This window comes from Pinus tabuliformis, chromosome 3_1, assembly GCF_031772625.1.
Source record: "Pinus tabuliformis cultivar Carrire ecotype Pingquan chromosome 3_1, CPIR1, whole genome shotgun sequence".
Classification (NCBI taxonomy): domain Eukaryota; kingdom Viridiplantae; phylum Streptophyta; class Pinopsida; order Pinales; family Pinaceae; genus Pinus; species Pinus tabuliformis.
The window spans coordinates 436,516,051-436,535,082 of record NC_142301.1 but is presented as its reverse complement, the minus strand read 5'-3'; the positions used below and the strand labels follow the sequence as shown (position 1 = coordinate 436,535,082).

Below are 19,032 nucleotides of genomic sequence, written 5' to 3'. Positions count from 1 at the left end.
AGTGAGGCAGAGAGGGGCTGATGCAGTCCAGAGAGAGGCTGGCGCTGGGGTTTCTGGGGTAGATTTGTGCTGAGTAGTTGCCAGAAGGATTATCTGGGGTTTCAGCTAGGAAATTTGTCAGAAACTGAGAGGTATTAATGCCAAGGAAATTCTCTGTTGGGTAGGCCAGCTTCAGCACCCAGATTGTACTTTGATATTGCTTAATAAGAAAACCCTCAGATAGCTACATTGGTTTTCCCACATTGGGTTTTTTCGGGGACATTAGTCCAAAAATAATGGTGTCATATGGTGTGTTTGTTCCTGTATCTTATAGTTTCTGATCTGTAATATGTTGAGCATGCACTAGTGTTTATTTTTAGTATTTACATTGTAAATAACTTGTTAAGGAAAATAACAAGTAGGTAGGAATAAATCAGATAAAGTGCATGGAGGGTTTCTAACTAAGTAAACTTAGAAACTTCAACATGGTATCAGAGCATGATTGCAGATCATAGGAGGACTAAAGGACATTAGCCGAGCGGAGCAATAGCAGCAGAAAACAGCTGTCCCGAGGTGATAGAAGCTGTTTCTAGCAGAGCAGCGACAAGGAAGGGTGATGCAGTGCCTGCATCATCAAGGGTGAGCCGGGAAGAGGCAGCGCAGAGGCTAAGGAAGGCAAAAGAAGCCTCACGCAGAGCCACGTAGTAGTTGGGAGGGCTGACGCAATTGGCTGAGGAGGCCGGGTTGCTGGTGCCTGAATTGCGTAGAGCCTAGGAGCTCTCACCTTCAGGTCGCTGGGGTTTGAAGGCTGCAGGAATATTTCAGAGTGGAGTTGGTGAGGTACTGTAGTAAGAACTGTACCTGTCAGAGCAAGGCCAGAGGAGTTGCTACCGAGGGTTTATAGCCGAGGAACCCGGATCAGTGGTGTGGTTGCACAAGACGATCAGAGTAGGGGGCATCTTGAAAGCGGCAGAAGGATTTCCAGGAGGGAAATTAGGACTTAGAGGGAGTCCAGAACAGAACTTCCAAACGGGAAGTAGACACTCAGAGGAGTCAAACAGAGAACTTCCAAGAGGGAAGTAGAGGAGCATCATGGCACTACACGGAGTAAGAGACTAGGATAGACTGGACGGAGCATCGAACTTCGTAGTCTGGAAGGCCAGAATCTTATCCGTACTTGACAGGAATCGTGTCAAGAACTTCGCCTTGAAGGTAATAGCTATCCCAGTCGACCCCAATGATAATGACAAGTACGAGGAGGCGATGGCGAGGGCCAAGAGCATTATCCTTGACGGGGTCAAGGATCATGTAGTACCACACATAGCCGAGAAGGAAACAACATTTGAGATGTGGGAGGCTCTCAAGAAGTTGTACCAGCATACTTCTATGCAGAGAAGAATGCTGCTTGAGAACCAGTTGAGGTCGTATCAAATGAAGAAGGGAGAACTGATTGACACCTTCCTTGGAGGACTGAATGAGATCCGAGATCAGTTGACTGCTATAGAGGCGACACCAGATCAAGCGCTGATGGTGAGGACAACCCTGAATGCTGTCTCAGAAGACTGGGAGGTGTTTGTCCAGAGTATACTGGGCAGAGGGACTCTCCCACCTTGGGACGAGATGTGGGCAACTCTTCGCTAGGAAGAGATTAGACGACAGTCGAAGACGGGTAGTAGCAATAAGGGGATCAAAGTCAAGCAGGAGGAGGAAGATGTGGTCCTAGAATCTGAGGGAAAGCAGGAGAAGTGGAAGAAGAAGGATCTCTCCAAGATCAAGTGCTTCCACTGTGGGGAGCTGGGTCATTATGCGACCCAGTGTACAAAGAAGAAGAGTAAGGGAGAGTCTTCTGAGACTAAGGCAGTGCCAACATGGGCAGAGAAGGAAGTTTGGACAGACGATGACTGTGCCATGAGTGGACACGCACCACTTGAGTGGAAGTGGGGAGACATCGATCTGTAGTCAGGTGGACTACAGGCGATGAGGGGCAGGATCCTTGAGGTACCCAACCTCTTGGATTAGACCTTGCTACGGGAGCCCCGAAGAGGAGTAGCAGGATTGGCTGATGTGGGTAGAGATGGATGCGGATGGAGCGACAGAGAGAGCTACAGTGCAGGAGTCCTGAGATAGCGCAAGGCTAGCAGGCTGCAACAGTGCGAGAGGCACAAGAGTGTTGCACCAGTGTAGGATGGCACAGAGAGGTGTGCAACGGTGCGAGATGCTGGGAGTTGTTGCAGCAATGCAAAGGTCAGAGAGGGAGCACTTGTCAGTGGCAGAGGGAGCACTTGTCAGTGGCAGAGGGAGCTTCAACATTAGTGGGTGTCTCTAGCCCAATAGGGAGGTCAGATTGGGAGATCAATTACTTACTTCTCAGTAACTGAGTTGCAGTGCAGCATTGGGCAGCACGATGCAACATGATGAGAGGAGGTGCAGTGTTGGTAGAAAGGACTAGCAACAACACGGATGTAGAGAGAGTTGTTGTACAGATGCAACAGTGGCAGTGGTAGAACCATGGGCAACAGTACAGGGTACAACAGTGCAGAGGATGGTGGGCAGCAGGCCTAGCATCAGCACAGGGACTGATGTCGGATGATCAGAGTAATACTCAGTGAGGGGTATTGTTAGAGCACAGTGCTCGCTAAAAGGGAGTGTTGATTTGTGGTAGCATCGGATGTGCTCTAGCCATGAAATTTGGTGGAGAGGTTGGGGCACATGAAATCTCCAATACCCATAAAGGGTTTGGGAAGATTCTAAACAATTTAGGAGATATTAAAATAATTAATATTTTTAATGGAGTCTCTAAGTCTAAACTTAGGGAAATTAAAATATTAATGTGGATTAATATAAAACTGTGTTAGAATGGTCCAAAAGACATGGATCAAGCCAGATCTAATCTTAGCTGTTGATTAGGGACTTAATCTTGACCGTTGATATGTCAACGAGAAAAGTATAAGAGGGGGCTTGAGGGTCACTTGGAGAGTACACCAAAGTGATCAATCATTCTATTCTCTAGAGCGGGTTTGCTAAGAGATAGAATTAGTGATCGAGAGATGCAGCTGAGGGGCATTTGACTATAGAGAGACAGAGAGGCAGAGATAGTGTCGGGAGAGCAGTGCAGTAGCCAAGGAGAGTGACGCAGAGCTAGCCAGCTAGGGATCACGTAGGGCCATGCAGAGGCAGCCGGGAGCTGCGCAGAGCCTCGGAGAGGCCAACGTTGCTGATGAAGAGGGCCAGAGGGCTGATGCAGAGCCTCCTAGGTTTGACGCAGACCCATACGGGGTGACGCAGATGATCTGAAATGGGGCACTAAAGGCTTCTTGTCAGCTTACAAGAACCTCTCCCACTCCAAAGCTTATATATTCCCAAGATCTAGCTTATGCTTGACAATTTGCGGAATTAAAAGAACTTGAAATAGGTGTATGCTTGTGTTTGTCCTTAACTGTTTATGTGTTTTGAGTTCATTTGCTTATGCTGAAATAAAACTCAGATAACAGTAAATAAAAGCAGCAAATAAGCAAACACATGAGACAACAATGTAATATGGATTTCACCTTGATATCTTGGGCTACGTCTCCTTGAGCTCTAATCAACTCAACTAGGCTCTTTGGGATTATGGCTTAAATTCTTTTACAAGCTCCACACTCAACTCCATTGGTTTACAACTGAACCTATGGGTTTAGAATACCATCTTACCCCTAGCTGTCCTCACTCTACAGACAGATCTAGGCTTCTCTGGACTTGACTCCTTCAGTCAGTGCTCTGAGCTTCTTGAGCTTCTGGCTTCTCTGACTCCCTCATAATTCTCTTAACTGTCTCTGGAACTCTTTCTTTTGTCTTCAGCACACTTTGGACACCAGCAACAACTTGATTATTTGATCTCTTTGCTGTTCTGCAACTTCACTATAGCATCATGGCTCTTAGAAGTCTGCTTGGAGTTCTTTGGCTTTGAGGCTCTGCCTCCAACCTCTGGTGGATCCGCCTCTATCAAGCCTCCAACCTCTAGTGGCTCCTTTGGATTGTGGCTCTACCTCCCAACCTCTGGTGGCTCTGCCTCTATCAAGCTTCTGGCTCTGAAGCTCTCTGGCTTTCTGGCTCTGCAACTCTGCTGCGCTCAGGCTCTTTGAGGAATCACCCCTTTGCCATCGCCCCCAACCTCTGGTGGCTTCTCTGGCTTTCTCGAGCCCTGCAACTTTGCTGTGCTCAGCCTCTCTGAGGTATCACCCCTTTGCCATCGCCCCCAACCTTTGGTGGCTTCTATGGCTTCCTCGAGCTCTCTGTGTTATCTCTCGACCTCTAAGCGAGTCCCTGTCAATTGTGCTCTATGTGTATTTGTAACACATTGGTTACAGTCGCCTCCATCATGGAAAACCTGACCGTTTCATCACAAGAATCCGTTTACAAATGAAAAGGAATCGGCGGGCACATGCAACCCGGTCGTTTTGCCTTCCTCTGGCCTTCACTCCCGAAATAGCCAAATAATGGAAATACACAGGAAACACACGAAAAACACATCATGGGCCTTAAGCCCGGACTTCAAATGGCCTTCAATTGCATCTATATCCCTCTCGGGTCCGTCCTATCATCGCAAATCGCAATCGCAATCGCACAGGCGTATGGCCAAAAAACCCAATACACTGAAAATACACAAAAAATCCGTAAATCAGGATTTCAAAATTTATGAAATCGCGTCTATAACTCTATTGGGTCCGGGTCTCGATCACATATCACAATCGCAACAGGCAGGGGCCCCTTTGTATTGCTGCGATCCCGATCGCCGATCGCACTATCACAATCGCATTTCGGCATTGTCGCATATTAGCATATCGCATTGTCGCATGTCAACGGCTCTTTACATGGTTGCGATCCCATTCGCGGATCGCCGATTGCAGATATCGGCGCATCGCATATCGCAAGTTGCAACTGCTTGGGGTCTATACCACTTCCCTCCTGATTGAAATTGAATTTTTAAGCTCATAGAATAAAATACACTTGCTAGAAATTTAGTTGGAAATAAGATATCATCCGAAGCTATAGAAAACCAATCTCCAAAATACACACAAATTTTTTTTCCCTTCAAATATTGGTTTTTTTATTAAAATTGCTCCAAGATTACAGGGTCTCCCAAACTGGGAAAATAGCCCACCGAGAAAAAAAAATATAGCAAAACTTCGCTGTTTTGGTCCAGAGTACAGTTTGTATGGCTCTGCCAAAACCTGCTGTAAAGACTCTCCTACTGTTGAAATCTTTCCCAGAAATTTGTATGGCCACCCTTCTCTTTTACTAGGTTGTACGACCTCTTGAAGTTTCCTCTGCAGTTGTTGTGTATGGTCCCTTCGATTTCTGAGAATTGGGTTAATCTCCTTTTGTTGATTCCACTTTTTCTTCTTTTGTCCTTTGGACATGCACAGTGAGTGAAAATCCTTTATCATTATCTCACTTGCATTTTTCTAACACTCTTTGTCTTTTCCTTTCACTTCGTATTTCTTTTATAACATTGAGTTGATGACCAAGTCTCCATAACCATAATCTCTCAATGAGATTGACGGTTGAGATTAAATCCCAATCAATGGTGGAGATTGCATCTAAATCACTAATGTAAATACTTTACATTTTATTAGACATTAATCAACTCACTAATAAAAGATTTTTCACTTTAATAGAAAACTTTAAATAAAATGAATTACAAAATAGAAAGGATCCTTTTCAATGACTTCCACACGACCGACACTAGATCTGTGTGGAAGTTCCTGTTTGATGCTACAAGCATCAATAGTATGAGACACAACAATGCTCATTCTGGATGCTCTTTCCTATTCTATCTTGTTTCATGGGCTGTTTCTTTTGGAAATGGTGCATGGATGTACTGTTTTTTTGTAGCTTAGGGACATGTCATTTGGAACATGGGAGCAGAAATTAAAGGTCTTGTTTGTTTGTTGGATTAATTTTTAAAAATCATGTACATTTAGGGCCCAAAGGCGCGTCTAAGATCCCTGTCTATGGACATCATTGGTACACTTCCACTGATGTTGGAAGGTATGCATCTAATTATCATTAAGTACCTTTTCATCATGTGTGCATCTAACTATATTTACGTCTTTTGTTGTTCCTACCAAATGCATCCCTGGGCTGCATGACAAAAGATATTAATTATTACAGTTTGTTCCATAGATCTTATACATTTTCCTTATGCAGACAATGTGTGAAATGTATATATGGCAGAGTGATTTATGCTTGTTTCTGCAAAGTTTGTTTCTTGGAGAGTAAACTGACTTCCATGCCTAATGTTTGCCACTAAAATACGGCAACGTTTAAGCTAGATCTGTTCTTGTTCCTGAATCTTTTTGATGTTTACTGCTTAGCAAAATTAAAGCATGCACACAGCAAACTGCAGAAATATTTCTATTATAGTTTTCGTGGTCACCAAGCTGTAACATAGGATAGATAAAGTTCAAAGATGAGTTTGAGATAATTCTGGCCTAATCTAAAATGCAGTGCAAATTATGATTGAGAAGATACTAATTACCCTGGACTTTTTGTCTTTAGACTTATGAAGTATCTACTATGTATAATGTAAGCATTGAGTCTGCAAAAGTTTATAAAAAATATGAATCGTCTAAATTGTATGTTATTTTGCCTTTTCTTGTTCGATCTCCAGCAACACACAGTGAGTTATGTGCAGTCAAAAAATTGGTATCCAAGAAGTCAGCTCAACAATATTGGTGTGGTCCATTTAGATTGCCAACAGATGGTGAAGTGACAACGGAGTATGGTCTCAAAAGATATTACAATGGAGTTTTTGCATCTGGGTAATGTTCAACTGACTTTTGCTTCCAAATTATTTCTCAGTTCACTATTTTTTCTGTTGGTTGGGCAGGTGGGACTGCCCATGGTTTTTGAATCAGTGACCTTAACATCAAGGAGTGCCTTAACAGTACACCCAATCACTGTTTATTCAAAGCCGCGAGACCTGTTCTCAGATCACTCTTATTGTCAAGCTGACATGAAATATTTTCTTTCACTGGCACTACAACTAGATTCAAGATTGTATGGTAGATTTTAAATGATGACCTTTTCTTGGTTTTAATTTAGGAAATCAATCAATAGCTTTATTCATAATTTCATATATAGGCTTTGTTATTAGACAATCCTTCATCTCAGTGCATAGTTTTCACAAGGTACAAAGCTGAGTGGAACATGGGGGTGTTACCACTGTTGCTTAGACAACTAATTCCCTCATTTTAATGAAGGACAAATCCAATGCATGGGAGGCTTCCTTAGGAGAACCTAGGGTTCCTAAGGCAAGACAAAATCAAGTCTAAGGTCTTCTATGTAACTACCCATTTACCACCAATTAAATATAATAGAGAGGTTATGGATTAGGTGGTTACTCAAGGTAATTTCAGATTTGAGTTTGTTTACTTTGAGGCTGTTTTGGAAGGTTTATCAGGTATTATCTAATATAAAATCATCTCCAAACAATGCAATTCTGAAATTTATTAATGGCTGTTGTAAAACTTGCATAAAATATAAAAATTACAGCAATAAACAAGTCACAACAGCAGTCAATTTCAGTGCTTTAAACAGGCTATAAATGTTGGAAAATCAGGAGAAATAGAGATTATATAGATTTTCCTTAACTTGTTAATTACTTGTGATATGTGTTGGCCTTTTATTACTTTATTAGATCTTGTTCATCAAGCAATTACCAAAACAATGAAGATCACAACAAGACAAAGTACACAAGATATAGGCTCCAAGCTAGGGAAAAACCCCTCCAAGGGGAAAACCCAGAAAAATGCTTCTCTTCTTATAGAATCTGTTCACAAAGAGACTTCCAAGACCCAAAGACCAAAGCCCAAAATCCTCCCAAGCACCAAGTCTGCACCCCAACAAGATCTTCTCCAAGGCAGCTTCCAAACTTCGACCTACTGTAGCTTTGCTCTAGAATTTCAGCCCTGCAACGTCTCAGAATTTTGGCCTCCCACAACTGGAAGCTACACAGAAACCCTAGCAGCTTCACACGTGTGGACAAAAAAGGAGATAAACCATGAGACTTCGATTTCTTCTTCCTTCCTTCGCCCTTCCAGCTCTTTCTCTTCCTTTGCTATTGTGGATTGAACTTGTCTTTGCTGTGTCTCTCAAATGAGTCGAGCTCCTCCTATTTATAGCCTTCTTGAGTGGTCAAATAACCCTCTTTTATGCCAACTTTACCTTGACTGTGTTGAAGAATGTAACTAGGTTTGGTCTTCATAATTGTACTTGAAGTCAAAATGTAATATATTTGTCAAAAGAATGCAAAAAGAATTTTTATTATTATTGAATTGACTTGTTAAATCATGGGTTTCATGCTTGGGTCAATTGTCATAGGTCAAGCCTCCATTGTAGGCTTTACGATTGTTTATTTGGGTCAAAGTCATTTTGTTGATTAGTCAAAGACTCCTTCATCATGTCTCCTTATTGTTGGCTTCAAATAGATCATCATCAAGTCGACTACATTTAACTAAACTCAAGTCGGCCTCAACATACAAAGACACAATCCTTCAACAAAGTCATGTCGGCCTATTACAACTATGGAGATAGCTATATATACAAGCCTAAGGCCTTCACTCAGATCATAAGTTTGGACAAGAATTTCAGAGGAAATATTTCGGTATGACTACAGGAGCTCGGATAGGGTATAGGGATGATCTTGGTGCTACCACAGAAGTTCGAATTATTTATAGAGACAATTTCGGTAACCACAAAGACAAGCTTCAATGATATTGTCGGCATATAGAATGCAGAGTACAGTGGAGACAGTTCGGTGATATGTCACAGTGACTTGGTGCTATTTCAGTCTCACAGTTTCGGTACCATTTTAGTTCGGTGCTATTATAACCACTTCAGTTCGGTGATATCACAGTAACCTTAGTTCGAAGCTATTACAGTGACTTCAGGTTGGTGGTATCACAGTGACATCAGTTCGGTGCGATTATAGTGATAAGGTCTTAGTGATATTACAATAATGATGTCTCAGTGCAAACATAGTGACAAGAATTTGGTGCTAACATAGTGACATGGATCTTGGTATGCAAACATATTGAAAGGAAGAACAAATAAGGATGACTTGATGGAGGATGTCTCTAGTCTAGTTTGTAAGGGTCTTGGTCATCTCTGTGAAAATTTCTAAAATGGAAATCCTACTCCAGTGATTAGTGACTTCTTCTACTTATTACTTCAGAGATAAGTTATCTATTTTATTCTTACGGCAAATATCGAAACATATTCTACTGTAGCCTTCACAATTAAAATATTGTAGAAATAAAATGTAAGAAAAAATGCCGACACATATACAAACACCATAACACAGTTATTTTTGGAGAATTGTCCCTGAGAAAACCTAATAGGGGAAAACCGGTGCAACAGATGAGGGTTTTATTATTCTTCAGCAAAAATCAACATGTACAAATTTCACCCAATAGTATAAGTTGAGAAATATTTACATACGTTCATGAACAAGTGCTTGACTTGAGAGAGAGGTTCCTTGACCCTCTACGTCTCCCTAGCTTGCCCAACGTCAATTTCTCTGGCCTCTGGACTGGCCTGCGCAATGCCTGCGTCACTCAGGCCAATGCTGCCTCTCCCAACGTCAATCTGCCCAGCGTTGTTCCTTCTGTTGCTCTGTGTCTTCGTCCCTGTCTCCTTGACTGATGCTGAACCCTCTCTGTCTCTCCTCCACCTGCAACTCTCCCTCTGAATCGATTTTCTCTTGCCAAACTTCGACCAGTGAGAAAATCGATTTCTCTTGGGCAACTGAGTATCTGCCTGGTGTGTTTTCCAAATGACCCTCAAGTCCCTTCTTATATCTTCCTGTTGAGCAATCAACGACCTAGATTAAAACATAATCAAAGGCTCAGATCGTTTTGACTTGATCCATGGCTTTTTCTAGAAGTTTCACCCCTGATTAGATTAATACCCATTAATATTTTAATTTTCCTAAGTTTAGACTTAGGAACCCCATTAAAAATATTAATTATTTTAATAAAATCACTTTTGGGTGGAATTTCCCAAAACGCTTTCTGGGTTCTTTGGAATACCTGTGCCCAAGCCTCCCTGCAAAATTTGAAGTTTAGAGCACATCCGATCTATGTCTAAACTTAGGAATTTTAAAATTATTAATGGGTATTAATCTAATCAGGGGTGAAACTTCTAGAAAAAGCCATGGATCAAGTCAAATCGATTTGAGGCTTTGATTATGTTTTAATCTAAGTCATTGGTTGCCCAACAGGAAGATATAAGAAGGGACTTGAGGGTCATTTGGAAAACACACAGAGAGATTGAGAAAATCAATTTTCTGAGGTGAGAACTTCTTAGGAGGAAAATCGATTGAGGAGATCGTGTAGAGGGGCAGTGAGAATCTGGGAGAAGGAATTTTCGGAGAGTACAAGGTAGAGAGAGGACAGAAAGACTTCCAGAGGAAGGCTGATGCTGGCCTACGCAACGCTGACATAGAGGCAGCACAGTCAGTGAGGGGAAGTCAAGTTTCGGCTGAGGGAATTCGAAGTTCAGTTGCCGGAAGCCAGGGTGTGAGTCTTGGAGGCAGGAAAATCAATTTCTCAGCCAACAGAGGATCCAGAGGAGAGAGGCAGTGTAATACCCAGAAGGGTTGATGCAGAAGCTGCCCAGGGTGACATAGTTTTACGCAAAAGCCACGCAAAGCCTCCAGAGTTGAAGGATCAGCCATTGATTCTCCAGTGACAGGGTGAGATCATTTCACTAGTCTTTTGTCCAATATTTTCTCTGTAAAGGATTGCTAGTTGAGCATCCTAGATTTGTACTCAGAATTTTCTCCTGCATAATAATAAACCCTCAGAGTTGCTGCATCAGTTTTCCCGCATTGGGTTTTTCCAGGGACTATTTGTCCAAAAATAACTATGTCCTATGTGTTGCATTGTTCTTTCTTGCTCAATATTTTGTTTCCGCAAATATATTAATTAAGTGAAGGCTGCAGATGTATTTACTTAGAAATTTACTGTAGAAGACAATAAATAACTTGTATGATTTAATCAAGTAGGAGAAGTAACATCAATCTGTTGCAGTAGGGATTCCAGTGTAGGAATTTTTACATGGTATCAGAGCTAGTGCAAGAGAAACAAGATGAACAGAACCAGAAACCCCAACGTTGAGCAGGAGGGGAAATTGAAAAGATGTAGGATGTAGCAAGTCGAAACCCAAGAGGGTTTGCGTAGTTCTTGCCAGAGGGTCGAAAATCCAAGGGAGTCTCTCTTCAAGTGAGTTAATGGAGAGAAAGAGCTTCCAGTTTGATTTTTTATAGTGGCAGAGGAAGCAACACTGAGCCTCAGTGTGAGGAGAAACTGGTGGACGCAAATTTTTCAGTAGGCAGCTTAGCCGGGCTAAAAAGACGTTAGAAGAAAGAAGCAGTGAAGAATAGTGAGGGAATACTTCCTCAGGGATTTCTTGCCGAGGAAATCAACATTTCTCAATTGTTGAGTAACAGAGAAACAACTTACCAGCTCCATCATGGTGTGCGTAAGTCAACCCACTATGTAGTAGGGAGAAAGAGAGAGTTGTTTGACAGTTTTCGGAGGAGATGGCAACCAGTGGCTTGAGGGATTAGGACAAGTTGGACAAGGCTTCCAAGTATGCCATCTAGAAGGCTAGGATGACCTTCTCGCTAGATGAGCATGCCCTCAGGATGTACGTTGACAACATGGTGGCTGAACCTGCGGATGTAGATCCGCTGAAAAAGTACAAGGTTGAGATGGCTAAGGCAAATAGGATGATCTTGGACGGGGTCAAGGATCACGTGGTGTGCCACGTTGCAAGCAAAGGGACCGCTAAGGAAATGTGGGATGCCTTGGCCACATTATATCAGGGAATTTCCGAGCAGCGGAAGATGTACCTAGAGCAGAAGCTTAGATTTGCTTAGATGCAGAAGGGGGAGTGAATGGATCCGTTCCTTACGAAGCTGAAGGAGACCCGTGATGAGCTATCAGCTGCGGGACATACTCCTCAAGACTCAGAGTTAGTGAGACTGGCTCTAAACTCCGTCTCAGATGATTGGTAGATCTTTGTCTAGAGTATCCTGGGCAGGGCAGCATTGCCAAATTGGGACGAGATGTGGGCAGCTCTGAAACAAGAAGAGCTAAGGAGAGACCTGCTCAAGGTAAAACTTGACGGGAGCAACAACAGTAGTGGGTTGAAGCCCAAAGTGGACGAAGAGGATAACGCAAACCTTGCATCGAAGGGACAACTGGGGCAACAAAGACATAAGATGGTGGCTGAACCTGCGGATGTAGATCCGCTGAAAAAGTACAAGGTTGAGATGGCTAAGGCAAAGAGGATGATCCTGGACGGGGTCAAGGATCACGTGGTGTGCCACGTTGCAAGCAAAGGGACCGCTAAGGAAATGTGGGATGCCTTGGCCACATTATATCAGGGAATTTCCGAGCAGCAGAAGATGTACCTAGAGCAGAAGCTTAAATTTGCTTAGATGCAGAAGGGGGAGTGAATGGATCCGTTCCTTACGAAGCTGAAGGAGACCCGTGATGAGCTATCAGCTGCGGGACATACTCCTCAAGACTCAGAGTTAGTGAGACTGGCTCTAAACTCCGTCTCAGATGATTGGCAGATCTTTGTCTAGAGTATCCTGGGCAGGGCAGCATTGCCAAATTGGGACGAGATGTGGGCAGCTCTGAAACAAGAAGAGCTAAGGAGAGACCTGCTCAAGGTGAAACTTGACGGGAGCAACAACAGTAGTGGGTTGAAGCCCAAAGTGGAGGAAGAGGATAACGCAAACCTTGCATCGAAGGGACAACCGGGGCAACAAAGACATAAGAAGGGCATCTCCAAGATGAAGTGCTTTAGATGTGGCGAGATGGGCCACTATGCATCCCAATGTCCTTTGAAGAAAAAGGACAACGATGAGAAGCATGATCCCAAGGTTGCAGCCGCAAAGATTGACGAGGAGTTTGCCATGACAGCTGAGATACCTCTAGGAGGGAGGTGGGTTGATATAGAGTTGTAGTCAAGAGGATTACAGATGGGCAAAATCCTTGAGGAGCCCACCTCTCAAATCGTCACCTTGATACAGGAGCCCATGATCAGGAGTAGTGGGATGGTGAAGTTTTCAGTTGGTGCCATGGAGTGTTGATTTGACAGATGCAGCAGTTAGGAGAGCCAGAGACTGAGTAGCACAACGCAGAGAGGCAGCAGCGCAAGGAGGCACAATGCAGAGCTTCAACAACGCAGTGGCTTCAGAGGCAACATGGGACTAGCAAAAGTCAGGATTTTAGCACCGAGGAGTATCCACTGGATACTTATCCAGTTTTGGGTGTTTTTAGTTGCTTCTCTCAACAACTGAGTTGCAGTGTGGGTGCAGTGTTAGTAGTGGCAGTGCTAGCAGCATAATAGATGCAACATTTGAGAGGGAGTTGTAGTACAGATGTAGCATTGGCAGTGGTAGTGTCAAAGGCAGTAGTACAGTGGCAGCAACAACACAGTGGTTGATGGACAGCGTGTCAGACATCAACAACGTAAAGGTGATGCTTCAGAGTCAGAGCAGTATGCAGAGAGGCAGTGTATTGCTAGAGCACATTCCTCGCTAAGAGGGAATGTTGATTTGGGGTAGCATCGGATGTGCTCTAAGCCTCAAATTTTTGCAGGGAGGCTTGGGCATAGGTATTCCAAAGAACCCATAAAGTGTTTTGGAAAATTTCACCCAGAAGTGATTTTATTAAAATAATTAATATTTTTAATGGGGTTCCTAAGTCTAAACTTAGGAAAATTAAAATATTAATGGGTATTAATCTAATCAGGGGTGAAATTTCTAGAAAAAGCCATAGATCAAGTCAAATCGATCTGAGGCTTTGATTATGTTTTAATCTAGGCCGTCGGTTGCTCAACACGAAGATATAAGAAGGGACTTGAGGGTCATTTGGAAAACACACAGAGAGATTGAGAGCTTTAACCTGGGGTGCTTGCTTTAACCCATAGAGAGCTTTCTTCAACCTGCATACATGAGATTCCTGATCATGAACCTCAAACCCCTTGGGTTGTTCCACATAGACTTCCTCTTCGATTGAACCATGCATGAAGGCGGTCTTGACATCCATCTAATGTAGGTTCCATCCTTGCGAGGCAGCAAGGGCTATGATCGAGCGAATGGTGGTGTATCGGGCAACAGGTGCAAATATCTCATCGTAATCTACACCTTCCTTTTGAGAGAAGCCTCGAGCAACAAAGCAAGCGTTGAACTTTTCTGCGCTTTCATCAGGTCCATGCTTGATTTTGTAGAGCCACTTAGAAGTGACAACCGATTTGTCCTGGGGTTTAGGGACCATATCCCAGACATCATTCTTCATAATTGACTCGTATTCTTCATTCATAACATCTTTCCATACTTGTTGCTTCATGACTCCCTCGAATGATGATGGCTCATTTTGAATGATAGTGCTCATGGCGGTCAAATATCCTTGATACCTGTTCGACTTCTTGCTTTCATGGAAAGTCCCCCTTGGTGCAATGTGCCTCTCAGCATCTTCGAGAGTCTCCCTAAGCCATGAGGGTCTCCTTTTGGAGGAGGAGGGTTCATGAGGAGGAGGATCAATAGGATCCACAGGTTCATCAACATCAGGCATCGTTTCGTCTTCTTTTTTCACCTTGATTTCCTGTGTCAACTTCTTTGTCCTCCCTTAGGATAGGAAGGTTGTTGATCTTCCTGAGGGCCATATCTTTGTCGAAGGTGACATCATGACTTATTTCAACTTACTTTTGACCAGCCACACAAATTCTATATCCCTTAGAACTTTCAGTATAGCCCACAAAGATTCCTTTCTTCCTAGATGCACCCAATTTGCTTCTTTTCTCTTTCGGCACATGAAAATATACGAGGCTTCCAAAAATTCTAAAATGAGAGACATCAAGTTTCTTACTAGTGAACATTTCTTCAGGAGTCTTGGAGTCCAATGCTTGATGAGGGCATCAGTTTTGAACATACATGATGGTATTTACAACTTCAACCCATAGAAACTTCGGAAGGCCTTGATCATGCAGCATGGCACGAACAACTTCTACAATAGAGCGATTCTTCTATTCAACCACACCATTCTTCTGGGGAGTGTATGGTGTTGTAGTCTCCCTCTTAATGCCATCTTCTCTGCAATAATCTTGGAATTCATTGGATTCGTATTTGGTCCCATCATCAGTCCTCAATATCTTGATTTTCTTCTCGAATTGGTTTTCGATCATTGCTTTGAAGTGTCAGAACCAGGTGAACACTACATCCTTCTTCTTCAAGAAGTAGATCCAGGTCTTGCAAGAATAATCATCCACAAAGGTGAGATAATATAAGTATCCTCCCAAGGAGTTTATGGGCATCATACCAGATATGTCGGAGTGGATCAATTGCAATATGTCTGTGGTCTTGCTATTACTTGAGGGGAATGGACCCCTTGTAAGTTTTCCGTCGGTACATCCCGAACATACACCTTCATGCTCTACTTTGAACTCGGGCATACCTATCACCATCTGTCTCACATCGGGTAGGAGCTTATAATGAAGATGGGCGAACCTCCAGTGCCATAGATTAGATTGTAGAGATGTTGGAAGACATGGCTCCCAATGGACTTCCTCCAACTTGATACAAAGTGTCAACCTTGAACCCAAGAGTAAAAGCTTCTTTAAAATTTCTTTTCCAAACACGTATCTTTCCTTCGATAAAAGGCACCTTGAATCCTTTATCTTCCATTGTCGAAATGGACACTAGGTTCTTCTTAAGATCGGGTACATATAGTACTTCTTGCAAATGAATAGTGTTACCTTGATTCAATTGAAGGGTAACATTCTCTCCTCCCTTCACGAGATAGGTGGCATCTTCTCCAAGGATGATCTCCAAGTTTGTCTCTTTTTCTATTAGATTAAAGAGCGCTTCCTTGTATCCGGTGAAGTGCCTTGAGACACCACTATCAATCAACCAATTTCCCAAAGTGTCCGGAGGAGAGGCAATGGAGAGGGCCGATATAAGATAGTACTCCTTTTGCTTATTGTTAACAACATTGGATTCTTCATACCTGGACTTCCTTGATTTCTTGGAGGGTCGACCATTTCCTTGATTTCCTGCATTCCTATTTCCTTTGACATTGGACCTGCCATTCCTTTGATCGTATATATTGAAGTTGCACTTGGAGTTGTTATGCTAGTCATCATCTTGAGGTGTATCCCTTCTATTAGGACACTCCTTTCCATAGTGGCCAAACTTATTGCAAACAAAGCACCTTCCCTTCTTTCCATTTTTGAATCCCGGTCTTCCTTGACTTTGCTTCTTTGAACCTGTGTTGTTCTTCCTCTTGGCATGAGCGGAGAATGCAGTGGGGTTGCTTCTGTTAGAAGACATTTCTTGCTCCACCATTCTTGTTTCTTCTTGAATGCATCTTGACATCAATTCTTCAAACCTTGGAATTCGATCATTGTTGAGTATAGTGGTTCTAAATACATACCACTTAGGTGGGGCTCCTCCAAGGGCGGTGAGAGTAAGTTCCCTGTTAGGAACGACTTCTCCAATCGAGAGTAGATCATTCTTGATCTCAGTAATCCTCAAGAGGTAGGATTGAATGTCCTCATCCTTGCCCTTCTTAATATCCTTCAACTTATTCTTGAGAAAGAGAATTTGAATAGCATTACTGACCTTGAACATGCAGATCAACCTGTCGTAGATCTCTTTGGAGGTCTTCAATTCGGAGATATAGGCCACTAGATGCTTGTCAATGGAATCCATGATAAGCTTCTTTGCTTTGACGTCTTCGTAGCAACCGATGCATTTGAAGGAGGTTCAGGGATTTTACCCTGCACATAATCCATCACTTCTTTTTCTTCCAAGGTCAAATCAAGAGACATCTTCCATCCATGATTGTCAGATTTATCAAGGAGCTCGTCTTCAACCAGGAAGTAGGATGAGGAACCCATTGAGTCTTTTGTCCTTGTCCAACTGTCTTTGGTGATTGCTTTTTCACTCTTGCTTGGTCTTTGTCTTCACCTCAGCTCTGAGAACTGTTAAAGTGAGATAGATTACTTCTTAAGATTTATAAGCAAATGTGATATGAGCAACAACCATCAATACATAAGAGAAGCATAAAGCATATGAACAACTAATGCCTTCAAGTAAACAATAGCTTGCCCAAAATGAGATTAAGATACAAATGATAGAGAATTTAAATGTTAGCCCAAGATAACAAGATGAAATTAAATTTGCAACATAAAACAAGTAGTACTTGAAAATGAAATGTTCAACTTACAAGATTGTTAAAATTTGCAACTAGGGCCAAACTCCACATGGGTTATCTTATTTATGACCACTGATATTTTTATTAGGTTCCTCTCTTGGAGAGGTGTAGGATTGATCTAAACATCATCCAATTCTGACATGTACAAATGAAGTTATGAATTTATTTTGATTATGGAAAATTGTCAAGGTCGGCTAGAAAACTTATGTAGGCTCAGAAGCCCAATGGTCATGTCTATTCATCCTCAACATTAGCCTATAAATACATGATGCCTCATCCTCATTTGGACACACTTCACTTCTCACACCTCTCTCTCTTAACATGATTGGGTGCGGATTTCTGGGCAGCTCTCCACACGTGCAAAGGACTGCACTTTTCTGTTCTAGCTGTTGACTAGTGTTGACCGAATTTGCAGGAGGCTGTTTTGACTGCGTTGACCTATTTTTGGTGTGATTTTGGGTGGAGGAATTCCGTCCTAGCAGGGTGCAGATCTAGGCACAAGAACCGATGCAATTTGACCTTCTGTTTGACCAACGTTGACTGTACTAGGGTTGGTCATAGGGTTGACTTTTGTTGACCAGTTTTGACTGGACTTTTTCGGACTATTTTGGGCTAATTAGACTTGCTGTTGGAGGCCGAAGTTGACTGGGTTTGACCGAGCTGTTGAAATTTCTAAGTCTAACCTGATAGAATTTTTTTTGCAATATCTGGGTTATTTATCCTACTTGTTTATTACTGAACAATTTATTAAACAATATAAATACTGAAATAAACACAATGCAGTCTCAACCATCTATAGATCAACAACTGAAAGAAATAGACAAACACACAAGGGACACCGTTATTTTTGGACAGTCGTGCCTAGTAAAACCCATCTTGGGAAAACTGGTGCAGCAATTCTGTGGGTTTTATTATTATGCAGTTTTTCTGAGTACAACTGGGTGCCAAATTGACTCACCCTACAGAGAAATTAATCTGGCAGTAATCCATCTTCGGAAGCAGATATTCTAAAAGTCTGCTCCACGAAACCCTCTCCAGCTCCTCTTTGAGGCACTACATCAGCCCTCCTGGCCTCTGCAGCAACCCTCTGAGGCTCTGCGCAACCTCTTTGGCTCTCTGGGTCACTTCTGCAGCCTTTGCGTCACTCACGCAGGCCCTCTGGCCCTCTGTGCAGTCACTATTGGCCTCTACGTGGCTTCCTCTAGCTCTGCGTCTGCCTCTCTGCTATGCACTCACTGCCCCTTGTTGCAACTGATCACTGGTTTGATTTCTCTTAGCAAACCCCGCTCTGGAAAATCGAACTGATTGATCACTCTGGTGTCTCTCCAACTGACCCTCAATCCTTCTCTTATAATTTTTTTGTTGAGTCTTCAACGGTTGAGATCACATCTCTAATCAACAGCTAAGATTAGATTTGGCTTGATCCATGTCATTAAGAACCTTCTAACCCAGTTTTATATTAATACCCATTAATATTTTTATTTTCCTAAGTTTAGACTTAGGAACACATTAAAAATATTAATTATTTTAATATCTCCTTCACCAAGTAGAATTTCCCCAAACCACTTCTGGGTCTTGGAGATCTCATGTGCTTTATCCTCTCCACCAATTTTCATGGCTAGGCACATTTGATGCTACCCCAAATCAACACTCCCTCTTAGCGAGGAATGTGCTTTAGTAATACTCCACCACTGAGTATTACCCTGATCATCTGACACTGGTATCTGTGCTGATGCTTGGCCTTCCCGCCCAACATCCTCTGCACTGCTGCATCCTG

The 19,032-nt window shown here is 42.7% G+C and overlaps 1 protein-coding gene across 3 annotated transcripts in view; it reads left to right on the top strand.

Annotated features, from left to right (window-relative positions):
• Positions 1–19,032, top strand: part of LOC149187632 (uncharacterized) — a 231,972-nt gene that overhangs the window by 86,304 nt on the left and 126,636 nt on the right. For all 3 annotated transcript variants that reach the window (XM_089411412.1, XM_089411413.1, XM_089411414.1), the window contains exon 4: positions 6,632–6,782. In XM_089411412.1, coding sequence (XP_089267538.1) covers positions 6,632–6,782 — 151 coding nt within the window. The remainder of the gene's footprint in view (positions 1–6,631; positions 6,783–19,032) is intronic.